This window comes from Knufia obscura, assembly GCF_036327395.1.
Source record: "Knufia obscura strain CCFEE 5817 isolate CBS 148926 chromosome Unknown scaffold_6, whole genome shotgun sequence".
Classification (NCBI taxonomy): Eukaryota; Fungi; Ascomycota; class Eurotiomycetes; order Chaetothyriales; family Trichomeriaceae; genus Knufia; species Knufia obscura.
In genome coordinates this window covers 1,043,961-1,057,346 of record NW_027042692.1, presented here as the reverse complement: position 1 = coordinate 1,057,346, position 13,386 = coordinate 1,043,961, and the positions used below count along the sequence as shown (strand labels likewise).

The window sequence follows — 13,386 nt, the reverse complement described above, 5'->3', positions numbered from 1 at the left end:
CGCAAAAGGACCGCGTGGATTGGCCAAGAAGCTGTGGAGGGGACGTTTTAGGCGCCACACCCCTGCCGAATGACATCAATGGACTTTGAGCGACCTGGCATGCGCTGCGACCAGTAAGCAGGGAATTGCACGCTGAACTGCCAGATCCCATCAACAACCATGTAGCACCTTTCGAACAGCAGTCGCTAACCATAGTCACAGCATGACAACATAGGATCAATTACATCTCATGCGCTTGCCGTTTTCAGAGCTTCTCATTCCTCAACAGCACGTCTTTGTCTTGAACAACGCAATCCACAAACACAGCTACGAACACCGCACCTTTGACTCGTGCTTCTACGTGGCTTGAATTGTCACGCAGTCAAGCATACCACTCAGCGCAAACAGCATTATATTGGACTCATTGAAGGGTACCACAAGTAGCTACAAAGCTCAAAATCCTGCGAAAGTCTGCAGCAAACCTGGTCACTAGAAGCCAAATCAAATATATACCACGACAATCAAGCCCATCACTTATCCCAATCAATCGCAGTCCGATACTTTCTTAAGATGGGGCTTTTCCCAGATATTGAGGGCAGGCGCGTTAGAGGGGGTTTCCAATTGAGCAACATTGTGCATCTGGTCTGTCGGTTCATCCAGATCATTATGGCATTGGTTGTGATTGGGTACTATGCGTCGGACCTCAATGCAGCACGGAAGGTTGGGAAATACCAGGACTCCAAATGGGTGCGCACTGTCTCAAATCTGAGTTATACAGGGACAATGATACTGACGAGGTGATAGGTGTTCGCGGTAGTTGTTGGCTGCATGGCAGCTATTACAGCTCTTGTCTTCGGCATCATCAGCATTTTCTCTCAGTACCGAACGATCGCGATGCTATTTGCTTGGGAATGGATCTTGGTGATCTTGTGGGCAGCGGTAACTGGCATCTTCGGTAAAATGTACCTCGGCGGCGAGAATGATGAAATGGACCATGGGGTTGAGTCGATGATCACAGCTGCTGCATTTGACTGGTGAGTGTAGCAAATTTGGCCGTATGGCAAGAGAAGAGCTAATATTTCTTCCAGCGTCAACCTAGTCCTCTGGTTCATATCAGCTGTTATCGGGACGTTCGTGTTCTTCAGGTCAGGCAGGAGAAGCTTGCACACAGGAAGAGCAAATGTCTAGAGGACAGGGAGGGGCTATAGGAAACCCATAACAGGATGGAAGATTGAGCTGCGCAAAGGTTACAAGCATGATACCCAATTTGTCTTGAGCATGGAGTTTAATAGTGGTCAGGGGGTCCATCTGGCCAAGGGCGGGCTCAGGAAGACAGCAAGCACAGATATCACTACTAACAAGAGGTCTAGCTACAATAGCAGAAGAGATACGCAGCGATGAATACACTGTCAACTCACACGCGGTTCATCATCCGTTCTCTGCACTCTAAGCGCATCTCCGCCTGGAACCGGTACATGTATCAGCTCGAATTGACCAGTCAGGAAGGGGGTTACATGCACGACTCGCGATCGAGCTCCATAGGGACCCTTGCATGTTGGGAATTAAGAAGATCCGTTTCTCGAAGCGGGAAAAAACAGAGACTTCTCGGCGTGGGCGGAGTACGGAAACGTGGCTTCGGTGGGCTTTAGCGGGCTAAACCCCTGCAGCTGACGCGGTGCCTGGCTCACAACAACCGCTCTCGAAGCCATCAACCTTGCCTACGTCATGCAAGCTGCAGTGCACCTGCATGCCGCAACAGTTTTTGTGAATGATGCCCGAATCTACGTGTGAAATAGAGTTTATACGATTCTCGGGGGCAGCTTCGTGTTGACTTGTCCTTCACTGCTCTGTAGCTAGCTGTTGACTCTCCTCTCTGTATATTACGAAACTAATATTTGTCTACCAGAGCCAGTTAGCTCAGCTCCTGTTGTTGCGAGCAGACCTCACCGTGTTGACAAGATCTCGAGGAATTCTTTTAACCGTTAGTCAATATACTCTCTAGTAATATTATTGTACACATCCTAGAAAATGGCTGGACGACAACAGATCCTGCAAGCAGCCACCAGAGCAGCAGCCGGACAGCGCCTCACAAGAACAGTAATCCCGTCCTCAGTGCCCTCAACGACAAGGGCCATCGCAACCAGCACACCACGTTTTGTAACACCCAGCAAAGGCCGGAGAAACAAGGACGACCCCTTCCACCAGTCCTCATCCGCCACCCTCGGTGTGCCAGGCTATGACCATGAAGGCTCGCAATCAAGAACAGACAACACAATCGTCGTCGAGTACCCAGAAGAAACAAAGGACTTCCCGCCAGAGCCGACCATACAAGGACGAGGAGGTCCGCATCTGAAGAGGACCTTACCAAACTTCTCGCTTGAGGGCCGAGTCGGTGTTGTGACAGGTGGTGCTCGAGGTCTGGGTCTTGTCATGGCCCAGAGTTTAGTAGCTAGCGGTGCTGATGTTGCTATTGTGGATCTGAACAGTAGGTGTAGGACCTAAGAACCCCAATGTACGATCGCTAACAATGATCAGAGGAAGAAGCCGAGTCCTCCGCAAAAGCCATTGTCGAGCAATTCAAGAAGGATAACCCGAACGCCCAAACCTACGACCGTTCCAAATTCGCATCGTCTAAGAAAGAGGGTATCTTCCGTGTCCCCAATGTCACAGCACATCACTGCGACGTCTCAGACCCAACCTCCGTCGAAACCACCCTTTCCGATATCGTTGGCAAGCACGGCAAGATTGATCATCTGGTCACCAGCGCCGGCTTTACCGAGAACTACGACGCCATCTCCTACCCCTACGAACGGATGAAGAAGCTCTGGGGCGTCAACGTAGACGGCACATACCTCTTCGCTACAGGCGTTGCAAAACACCTCATGGAAAGAAACGCAACATCCGGCTCTATGGTCTTCATTGGCTCCATGTCTGGTTCCATTGTCAACGTTCCGCAGCCGCAAGCACCTTACAACGCAGCCAAGGCCGCAGTACGACATCTTGCTGCATCCTGTGCGGTTGAGTGGGCGCATGCCAACATTCGAGTCAACTGCATCTCCCCTGGCTACATGCTCACAGCTCTGACGAGAAAGATCCTAGACGAAAACGCAGAGCTCAACAAGACCTGGACCAGTCTGATTCCAATGGGTAAGATGGGTCGACCGGAAGATCTGATGGGTCCTGTCACGTTCCTGCTGTCTGATGCTAGCTTGTATGTTACCGGTGCTGATCTGAGAGTTGATGGTGGTTATACTTGTACTTAAGCGGAAGAAATCTGAAGGAGCTACACGGATATGCACACAACATGTGCGAGGTTGGCATAGACAAAATAGAGCTGATGAACCATAGAACCGTCCCAGGGAGAAGTCCATGTACTTCCAATAATATCAAGCTGACAACATATTACTCGATGATGTTCGCAGATTTCTGTTCAAGGCGGCACATCACCTCTAGCTAAATCGGCGCATGGTAGAGATCTCGCTACGTCCTCCTCACTGCTTCTCCCTTATTCGAACATCTGTCGTCCGCTCCTCGACCTCTTTATCGCTCCGATCTCCTTTCCACCGCTTCTACGTTGGAAGAACACTATGCAGGAACCTTTGCACTCCTCTGCACTCACATCCAACCCCTTCCTTGGCTCAGTCTGTGTCGTGTCCTATTTCTCCGTATGTGATGTGACCACGGCCGTGTCTTCCTCACCTTGATTCGCTCGTTCCTATCCACAATCAAAGAGTCGCACGTTCCATGCAGTGTTCGATTGTAGCGAATCTTCGTGCCTTCCTACGTCACCCAGTGACTGCGACTGCACCTTTCCCACAGTGCCAAACGTGGCCACGCCTGCCCATGTCCGTGTGTCATCGAGTCGTGCCTTCCAGCTTTCCCTCCTTCCTTGATTAATGCGAGCGTGCCTTCTCGCAAAACTCACCGGCCGTAATTTCCTTGTCAACGTCGACCGTGCTTGCCTTATCCTTAGGCGTAGATGGTGCCTTCCATTCTTGTACTGATCGGATTGGAGCTTCTTGAATCTCTGGTCGTGCCTGCCCCCTTGAATCTCCGGGTCATACCTGCATTCCAACATCAGACATTCATGCCCTCCTAAGTTGACGGATCTCTCGTGCCTTCCTCAGCCTGAACGATTCTGCCTTCGCAGTCCAACTCGGTCGTACCTTCAAGCTGGCTCGTGAGAGATGGCTTCCAGTGGTCCAAGTCGTGCCCCATCGCAGAAGTGCCTTCCTACAACTGGCCAACGGCCATGCCTTCCCCGTGCTGAGTGGCTGTTCGTGCCTTCTCCCGTTGAGGTACCGTGCCTGCCTTCAACTGCGTGGGTGGGTCGTGCCTTCCATGCCAGCATACTTGAGGGTCGTACCTTTCAGACCAGCATACTTGAGTGTCGCGCCTTCCTGGTACAAAGGGTCGTTGCTGTCTCGAGACTCATGTTCGGTCGCAACTGCCGATTTGTGGAGCCGGTTGTGCTTTCTATGGTGGTGGAGACGGTCGTGCTTTCCTGGTGTCGAGGTTTATCTTTGTTTCATCCAGGTCGGGAGTTGCTTTCTTTGCGTTGTATGTATATGTGCATCCCCTCCGTTGCCCAAGGCCATACCATGTATCGATGATCGTGTATGCCTTTCGGAACTGCAGGTATGAGGCTTGATGTAAGTACAGTAAGGGATGCAAGGGCGTAAGGCATCGTCTTTGAGATGCGGCCCGATGTCAGGGGAATGGCGCTCGCATACGGGTAGGGCTGAAGCATTGAGAGAAGAGCTGTTTGGCATTGGAATTGGAGGCATCGAGGCGTGGGTAGGGCTATGTTCATGGTGCATCTCCGCTATGCCTCTGTATCGTGCTTGAAATGTCATAACTCGCTGCCATTATCATTACTCGTACATACCTGACCGTCTATGAAACCGCAACACCATAACGCCTTGCACAATCTGTAGATAGCCGCCCACGGTCTATTAAGTTCGTCATTCTCGACGCCCAAGCCACCTCTTTACTTTTCGCTTGTAGCGTCCAACCCATGTCTTCGATTTTGCCTGCAGCCTCCGCCCCAGCTCTTGATCTTTTGCTTGCACAGGCGCTACATTACGCTGCACTTCCCACCACCAGCCGGCTTCTCTGGCTCGCTTGTCCGCTCGATCTCGGCGATCATCAACTCGAAGGCCCTGGCGACGTTCTTACCTTCCCGGGCCGAGGTCTCGACGAAACCACCTTTGAGCTCAGACGCTGCCTGCCTGCCCTGTGCTTCGGAGATTCGTCTCTGGGCTCCTTGAACGTCGCATTTGTTGCCAACAATCATGATAGGAACAGACTCGGCGCCCTGCATATTGTCAGTGGTTGGAGAACCCGGTCTTCTGCTGTGGCACATACCAAATGGTTCAGGATCTTGTCGTGGATAACATTGATCATGTCGAAAGACTGTTGCGAGGCGACAGAGTATACTAGCATATAACCGTGGATGCCGATGAAGTGCTTCGAGTTGAGCATGCTGTACTCGTCCTGCAGCCATTGTTTAGTCCTTGTTCCTTGTCTCTATGTCTAGTTCACTGACCTGGCCCTGGGTGTCGATGATCTCGGTCAGGAAGTTCTGACCCTTGTACTGAATCTCATGGCTGAACGTGTTTTCGATGGTTGGGTAGTAGGCTTCGACGAAGTGGCCTTCAACATATCTGACCGTGAGTGAGGACTTGCCTGCAGTCGTCAGTATTTTTCCAGCCTCTCTGTGAAGGCCAACATACCAACGCTCCTTGAGCCGAGGATGGCGATCTTCCGTTGCTTGACTGAAGGTGCCATCTTCTGAGTGAGTTGCGTGTATCCTTGTTAAGCCTTGTTGCCGTCTGAAAGTTCTCGTCTTAAAGTGGTTTCTGGGATCAGCGAAGGACGCAATACCACTAGCGTTTTCGAGGTGGATGTATCCTGGGAAAGTAAATAGCAGCTGAGATAACTCAAATCAGTCGGAGCCTCTAAAGGCAGCTCCAGCGAAAGCCTATAGACTTGTGCGAATGGAACACGATTTGGTAATGAGAATGTACAAGTAGTAGAACGATGACGTGAGAAAGGATGAACCGGTCAAAGCTCGTTCATTGATGGCATGAAAGAAATATTCTTGACTGTGTCGATATGGGACTGGCAACGACTATTTGATTGAAAGTGTTTGGTCGGTTGCATCTTGACTAGACTCACCGCTGTTCCAGTCCTGAAAGTCGACCATGAGCAGGCGCGTTCTGTAGGAATTAAGAGGAACGGAAACTGCGACTGGTGCGCACTCTAAATCTGGTTAGAGACTGCTTCCCAGTGGCTTGAGGTCATGGTGGGGAGCCTTAGAAGCCACTAACTTTAGCTCATCGAGCCATGTGCTTTAGAGGAGCAGGGGAAGTCGATCACCCATCCGCTGGGATGTGCCGCGACTTAGTCATGCTCGGATAGGAAGAACACCCCTACCTCGGATGCGAGAGCCCCAGTTCCGGATAAATGCGATGCTTTGGTGCCCAAACAGCCGCTGCACAGGCAACAGGACATGCTCCGTTGCATTGTCTTCACCTAGGACAACTTCCGAAGCGCGAGTGTAGCCGAGGAAGGCTCTAAGAGAACAGAGAGGTGGCTAAGGTGTTCAGCGACTAGTATCAGTCTAGAAGTATGTGCATAGGTTGAACAATAGTATCTGCCCACAAAGCATCGTATGCCAATTGCAAAAGCCGGGTATGATTCAAGCGAACAGAAAGGGCAGGTGTTCGAGGTATAACCCAAGCATTGCAATGCTCACATCTGAACATCCTTCGGGGAATTATCATCACTATAGAGACAGCGCCTAACCCAGCGATGCAACGAGTCCATGACTGAAGCGAAATGCCACACTCACTCCAAATATTGGAAGGCACCACGTCCGCGCCTGCCCGACACCTGCGATGACGAATCACGATTTGATGTCTCCCAATCCGAAGCGGACGACCATTGAAAGAACCCATCTGTACCTTTGCAGCTCTGCTGCGCTTCAGCCATTGTTTGCCGTCGTGAAGGATCGACATGGTGTCTCGCACCGTTCGTAATCGGATGGTGAAACCCACATGGCTACATCAAGTAGAGACCGACGACACTTGGCATGCCATGAATGCAGCCCAAAGGTTTTGCTGGAATCAAGATCGAGCAGGAACGTACCTGTAAGACCAACTCTTTGTGGCTACGGCTGATCTCTGCAGCGTATGGACCTATTCACACAGGAAGCAGATCATGAATGCTGTGGGAACGATTTGGCGTATATTGCGGGGCACTGCTGTCAAGTGCTTCTGTCAGTCAGCTTCTTGCTAACGCAGGTGCTGCTAAAACTTCTTATAGATCCCAGGACTACGGCTCTGCGAGGAAGGATGTGAGCTAGTACTGGCTCGAGCACATCAGCGATGTAAGTGTCTGCTGGCGAAGCTGAGAGACTGTTGGCTGAGTTGCTGTCAGACATACTACCTGTGGTTTCAGGTAATGTAAAGAGTCCACACTCGACATCCTTATATTTCGTAGTGACAGCTGGGTATTGATTTGCCTTGGTAGTTCAAGAGACAGTGCCGTTCATGGCACACACGTGCTTTTGATCGTGACTGCGGCGCTCGCCTTCGTTGTCTCTCCTTCATAGCTTGCCCTCTCTTCTCAAGCCATCGTATATGCATATTGCGCTCAAAGTCTTTGCATCTCGTCCTGCAGCCTTCCAAACGTCCTTGAGCTTCACGATCTTCAAGCTGATCTTCTCTCCATGGTCCCGCAGACCTGTGAGCTTACCCTGCATCTCTTCAATCTGGGACCTTGGCATTGTCTTGCGCGCAAGAAAAATTGGGATGAACTCGTCACTTCCGCCAGGAGAGGGGTAGACAGCGTCTTGCAATACTTGTTCCTCACCCTCAATGCTTTCCTCAGACTGCAAAGCGAGTTGCGTCATATTGATCAATTCATTCTCTTCGATGGTCAGACCTGTCTCTTCTTCAATTTCCTTGGCCGCAGCGCCCGAGAAGGTACCACTATCATCTAGCATACCGGCCGGTATCTCAATGAAAGAGAAGGTTCCTGCAGGTATTCGGGGCTGAGTAGTGAGAATAGCGAATTCCTCGTCGTCAGTCTTGGCATCGTCTGGCTTCAGAACAAGTAACATCGCGACGCTGCCGCCTCGCATGAACACAGAAGCCGGCAGTGTCTCCCCGTCATCGGTGCGAACATCAGCTTTGAACTTCAAGAAACCCAGGCGTCCACCACCAAAGCGATCCACAGATTGAACTGCAATGCTGCGGAGCTTGTACGGGCTCTCATGAAATATATGCTTGGGGGATGATTGCGCATTGAGGGATTTGGTAAGTGCACTGAACCATGTCTTGTAGGCTGGAAAGTTGGCCAGCTGGTTCTCTTCGAGATCAGATGGCAAGTGGATCTTGAAGTCCTTCAAGACATATGATGAGTCGGTCATCTTGCTCGTAACAGCAATACTGCGCGTACCGTCTTGGTTGAAAGATAATCTTCTTACCGCTTGCTGAATAAATTGTGATGATGTCGACCGCAGTCTAGGAAAGGCGTGCAGCATCTGAGCCAGATGCAGAGATAATCTAGATCGATTGAGTCTTCCATACTTTGATCAGCCTGAGTGACTGGTGTGATGAAATCCAATGCGTCAGGAGTTCGGGGAGTTCACGCATAAACCAGGCATCATACATCTGCCAAGACATCATCTATTGATGCCTTGGAAGATCTAAAGCTCGTCCGAGATATCATTGTCTTCACTTCTGTCCTATAGCTTCCCTAACCATGGGTATCATATGGCCCCTCACCTGCTTCATTACCCATATCATGTTCTCTAGAATGCGGTACAATCGAGCGTTGTTCCGAATTGAAGGGGTAGTCCAGCAACGTCGGATGGACTGTCAACGATAACCGTGTCAGCAGCCTGCTTCTGTTGCTCTTTCGGATCAACTGTCTGAAACATTTATATAAGAGGTCAGTCTTGATGTTTGTCTGTGGGGTAGGAGACAATAAAGCTGTGCACCATCTCTTAATGGACTGAATGATGGTGATAGACAGTGAGGGATTACGGTAGTAGACACTTCTTCCACCCCTTTCACTGCCAATGAATAGCATGTGACAGCACAAGGCTGCAAGCCCATGCTAGCATCTTCTCATGAACCACACAAATAGCATGTGCTACTTGCCGTCTCTTCTCCTCTCGCTGCTTTTCCCTTCTCACTGCTACAGATCGAAAGAGTGTCTCCTTTTGAATCCTCCGCGAATTCATATCTAGGAGAACCCAACCCGCTTCTGGTACATCCGATCTTCATCCAACTTGGCAGGTCCGTCTCGATTAGACTTCTAACCAACTTGACATTCCAATTGACTTACTGATCAATTTGAAAGGAGATTGCACCAAAACCTTTCAATCATCGACATCGTCATTCGAAATGGCTCCAGCCAAGAAGGACCCAGATAGTGCGGCTGCCGAGGGCATCAGAGCACTCTGCGTGCTGATGGCATCGTCTGCCGAATTCAATCCAGACTACAACGTCGTTGCCACAGCACTCGGCATCGCCCAGGCGAAGAATGTGTAAGCCTTCCCACATTGCCCCTTGGATCAGACACTAACATCTGCGCAGCCCTCGCAAAATCGACTCGATCATCAGGGCGCATGGCTATATCATCAAAAGCAAGAAGATCGTCAAGCTCAACGACGACGGCAGCACACCAGATGTACCTGCCACTCCCAAAGCCAAGGCCCCCAAAACTCCAGCGACATCTGACGCAGAAGAGGAGAAGCCTGCCGCAAAGTCACCAACGAAGAAGACACCCGCTGCCAAGAAGGAAAAATCACCTACCAAGAAGGCTGCTACACCCCGAGCCAAGAAGCGAAAGATCGAGGAGGTGAAACCCGAGGAGGTAAAGTCGGAGGACGACGAGGATGGTGGAGATGATGAAGCTACGAAGATGATCAAGGAGAAGATGGGTGATGGTACTGATGATGAGGAAGGCGATGAGGTCAGGGAGGAGGATCAGGTTTAGGTTTGCTTATTGGATACATGGGTGGCATGTAGCATCGTTCGCGCTGACTTATCGCTTGGTGCCATGGTTTTGAGAGGTCGGTTGCTGAGTATTGCGGCCATATAAGAGCCAGTCATCGAAGAAACGAATATTGACCTTGGCGTGTTCCAGGAACATTTATGCTTGACGTCTTCATCCTCCCTCTGTCGTATCGTAGCCTTTGCGCCAACTCTAGCTCCTCCAAGCCGTGGAAGCATTTGATCTAGAAACCGTCGAGAGCAACTCTCCCTCTGCGCCAACTACCAAATTTACTGCGTCGTTCAACACCAAGACTAGCTTGCCCAAGCTCCTCAGATCTGGTCTTGATGGTACAGAGCATGATCAAAGAAGCTAACTCCGTGTCACCAACACTCTCATCCTCAAGCTCTTGCCCCGCTTGCATGGTCAGAGGGCGCCGTACTCTTGCAGGCGTTGTTGTCTCCTCCTCCTCCTCCTCCTCCTCTTCTTCTTCTTCCTCTTCAACTTCATCGTCGAACTTTGTTTTCACCGGTCTGATCTTCGTCTTCTTTGTGGTTGAAGTGATTTCGTCAGTGTTCTTGCGCTTCCTGCTTGGAGTGCTGGGCGTTGCTGCTGCTTTCTTAGGAGTGGATGGTGCTGCCTTGGATTTGGTGGCCTTTGATGGACTACCTGTCAACGAATTCATGAGGTATCGAAAACGTTCTTTACTGTAGCACATATTAGTCATGAGTGCGGTGATAAGCATCCGACGCAGTCGGCATCTTACGCAGCTTTGCCATTGCCGATGCCCAGCTTCGAGGCCACATCGTTCCATTCATGAGGCTTGAGAGAAGGCGTGGTCCTTGCCATGACCTCTGTCAGGAGTCTGACTTGATCAGCGTTGAGAGATTTGTCGGCCATTGTGGGTGGTGTTGAGATGGAGAGATGGAATGTGGGATCGGACAAAGAATCGATGGAGGAATGACTAGATGGGTAAAGGCGTGTGGGATAGGACCCGATGAACAAGCCGATAACTATAGATTGAGGACGTCAAGTAGATCTGATCGACCTCATATTCACTTGAGGCATGGCCGACTTTCACTCGTCATCCAGAGAAGTAGGAGCCTGAAAATTAGGTGCCATCAAAGGCTTTCGCCATGTGACTGATAGCTCTTAAAATCATCAGCTATTATTGTTCGAGAGCGCGCCAGGGCTTGTACCCAGCTCATGTTGCCCAACGACATGCCCTTGGCACTGCGCACAATTCCAAAGCACATCCGTTCCTGCAAGTCAGAAGTACAGTAGAAATTTCCATGGTCCTGAGTCGCCTGCCTTACTTTGCCCAGAGAAACAGCTGTCATCCAGATGTTATGCTTCCTTGCTCCAGATTTCTCCCTGCCAGCTATTTGCGTACTCATCCTATTCTTGTGTCTCCAGATTCATTTCCTCTTCCGGCTCGAGCCTCTCTACCCTTGGCTCGCGAGCACTGGCTTCTGGACTAGCAGAACCCCGAACGACTTCAACTCCGGTGGCATCCTGCGGAGGCTCTGTAGCCGGACTGGGCTCGCGCTCGGCCACTGCCGCTTTCTCATTCTGCTTTCGTTTCTTCGTGGGCTTAGGCTTGGAGACCTCCGCACCATCTGTGGCCTTTCGCTTTTTGGTTCTGCTGGCTTTAGTAGCTGTAGTAGCGTCCTCATCGACGCCTCTATCGGGAGCCTTCTGCTTCTTTGTCTTGACCTTCTTCGAAGGAGGAGTTGTGGCTGGCTTAGGGAGGCCTTCGCCATCAACGACTTTGGATTCACCAACGAGCTTGAAGCCTTGGCCTTCGACAATTGATTTGAATCTGGATTTGCTGAATAACAATTAGTTTCTTTTGCTTCGAAAGATGTAAAATGCTTTGATTTTGCTTTACATGTATGAAGTACCGTTCAGCTGCCAGTCCGCTGCAATAGCTTCGAAGTCGGGCTCCCCCTTCCAATGCTTCAGCATATGGAGAAGAAATTCAGTGGTGCTTTCTTCCTTCATCTTGCCTGCAGGGCCCCAGAGCGCAACAATGGAAACGTAGCCAGTCTTCTTCCTAGCCTTTGATACTCGTGTCTCTTTTGGAAAGTGACGAACGTCTGGGAGTGTAAAGTATGGGCACTTTGGCGGAGGGTTGTCGATCAAGGCTTGACGTGCTTCAGCTGGAGATGCCATGCTTGACGAACATTAGTCAGTTATCACGAAATCATGTCAAGACATGGCAGATGCCCATTGTCATCTCACAAGGAGGACTCGTTCTGACGAGCAAATCGACATTGCGCTCACTGCATGATCACAGTAGGCTGACCGCTGAGTGTTAGTTGTATAGCAGTCAACTGCAAATGACCCTAACAGGTCCTGATAGGGGTATGCGGAATCTGATATTGCAGTAAGCTTCGAAGCAGCCGGAAGTGTTGAGTGTAAGCCTTGCCGCTGATCGCACGTGAGAAAGAACACGCTACACAACGGACAGCCATCTCTGAGCTAAATGAAACACTCAGCATCATCTTTGAGCCATTAACGCGAGTAAAGTGCATTTGATAGCTGTGCGCGATGTACGAGAGACGTGAACAAAGACGATAAGAGCTTGGCTTGCGTCCCCGCCATATCATTGATTGTCCGAGATCAGCTGCTGCGAGTAGCTTCGGAACACACCACCGGCTCGTAAACCTGTTGACGCTTTCCCCAGGGAGGTGGTCACAGAACGAGGCCTGAAATCAGAAGAGAACTTGAATGAAGGAAGGAGCCGGCAGGGAATATCGTTACACCGAGTTAACCGAAGAAGGTCCGCCGAGCACAATGTCTTCGTTCTTCGCAAGATGTAAAATCAACGCCCATCCCTAAGCATCAAGCACAGCTTCATTGCTGATACTTCATCGCAGCCCCATGCCTTCCGAGCGCTTTTTCCGCCAGGTGGTGACTTAGTATCACCTCGCCATGAACCTCTCCTTCAGATCTGTTCCCCATCGTCCTCGTTTTCCTCTCCGCTGCCGCCAGTCTTCTGCTTCTTAGATGGGGTCCCTTCGTCGGCTACATCTTCAGCAGCAGTATTCGTCTTCTTCTGTCGCTTTCTTGGTGTTGCGGGGGTTTTCTCAGCTTCAGTCAAAGGCACAACCGAGCCCTTGACAACTTTGAACCCGTCCTGCTTCAGCACTTGATTGAACTTGGTCTGTCTGCATATACACCAGTCAGCAGAGGATGAGCGAGGGTCAGGTGCAACTCACGCATTCCCAGGGTGTTTAATGCCCAGTTCACCAGCTACGCCCTTCCAATCGACTTTGATTTCTGCTACATGCTTGAGAATCGTGAGATAGAATTGGTTGCGGCCGTTGTCTTCCGCTGGAGCCATGTTGTGTTGTCAGGAGGAATTGCTGTATATCAGGTTGAGGTATGGTG

At 50.6% G+C, this 13,386-nt stretch overlaps 7 protein-coding genes across 7 annotated transcripts; 2 read left to right on the top strand and 5 right to left on the bottom strand.

Moving 5' to 3' along the window:
- Positions 1 to 645: 645 nt before the first annotated feature.
- Positions 646 to 3,242, top strand: PMZ80_005891 (uncharacterized protein; the record flags this gene model as incomplete). The annotated part of the gene is made up of 5 exons (XM_064874308.1): positions 646 to 726; positions 784 to 1,013; positions 1,068 to 1,109; positions 2,148 to 2,464; positions 2,515 to 3,242. The coding sequence occupies 5 exons, from the start codon at positions 646 to 648 to the stop codon at positions 3,240 to 3,242; spliced, it is 1,398 nt and encodes a 465-aa protein (XP_064730030.1).
- A 1,814-nt stretch (positions 3,243 to 5,056) lies between these two features.
- On the bottom strand, positions 5,057 to 5,769 carry RHB1 (GTP-binding protein; the record flags this gene model as incomplete). Its single annotated transcript, XM_064874307.1, has 4 exons — positions 5,057 to 5,296; positions 5,347 to 5,475; positions 5,528 to 5,667; positions 5,715 to 5,769. The coding sequence occupies 4 exons, from the start codon at positions 5,767 to 5,769 to the stop codon at positions 5,057 to 5,059; spliced, it is 564 nt and encodes a 187-aa protein (XP_064730029.1).
- A 1,822-nt stretch (positions 5,770 to 7,591) lies between these two features.
- On the bottom strand, positions 7,592 to 8,416 carry PMZ80_005889 (uncharacterized protein; the record flags this gene model as incomplete). The annotated part of the gene is made up of 1 exon (XM_064874306.1): positions 7,592 to 8,416. The coding sequence occupies one exon, from the start codon at positions 8,414 to 8,416 to the stop codon at positions 7,592 to 7,594; it is 825 nt and encodes a 274-aa protein (XP_064730028.1).
- Positions 8,417 to 9,398: 982 nt separating this feature from the next.
- PMZ80_005888 (uncharacterized protein) lies at positions 9,399 to 9,993 on the top strand (the record flags this gene model as incomplete). Its single annotated transcript, XM_064874305.1, has 2 exons — positions 9,399 to 9,541; positions 9,591 to 9,993. 2 exons carry the CDS (start codon positions 9,399 to 9,401, stop codon positions 9,991 to 9,993), a joined length of 546 nt encoding a protein of 181 aa, XP_064730027.1.
- Positions 9,994 to 10,234: 241 nt separating this feature from the next.
- Positions 10,235 to 10,890, bottom strand: PMZ80_005887 (uncharacterized protein; the record flags this gene model as incomplete). The annotated part of the gene is made up of 2 exons (XM_064874304.1): positions 10,235 to 10,697; positions 10,757 to 10,890. The coding sequence occupies 2 exons, from the start codon at positions 10,888 to 10,890 to the stop codon at positions 10,235 to 10,237; spliced, it is 597 nt and encodes a 198-aa protein (XP_064730026.1).
- A 498-nt stretch (positions 10,891 to 11,388) lies between these two features.
- Positions 11,389 to 12,165, bottom strand: PMZ80_005886 (uncharacterized protein; the record flags this gene model as incomplete). Its single annotated transcript, XM_064874303.1, has 2 exons — positions 11,389 to 11,821; positions 11,882 to 12,165. 2 exons carry the CDS (start codon positions 12,163 to 12,165, stop codon positions 11,389 to 11,391), a joined length of 717 nt encoding a protein of 238 aa, XP_064730025.1.
- Positions 12,166 to 12,940: 775 nt separating this feature from the next.
- PMZ80_005885 (uncharacterized protein) lies at positions 12,941 to 13,339 on the bottom strand (the record flags this gene model as incomplete). The annotated part of the gene is made up of 2 exons (XM_064874302.1): positions 12,941 to 13,163; positions 13,215 to 13,339. The coding sequence occupies 2 exons, from the start codon at positions 13,337 to 13,339 to the stop codon at positions 12,941 to 12,943; spliced, it is 348 nt and encodes a 115-aa protein (XP_064730024.1).
- Positions 13,340 to 13,386: the final 47 nt, after the last annotated feature.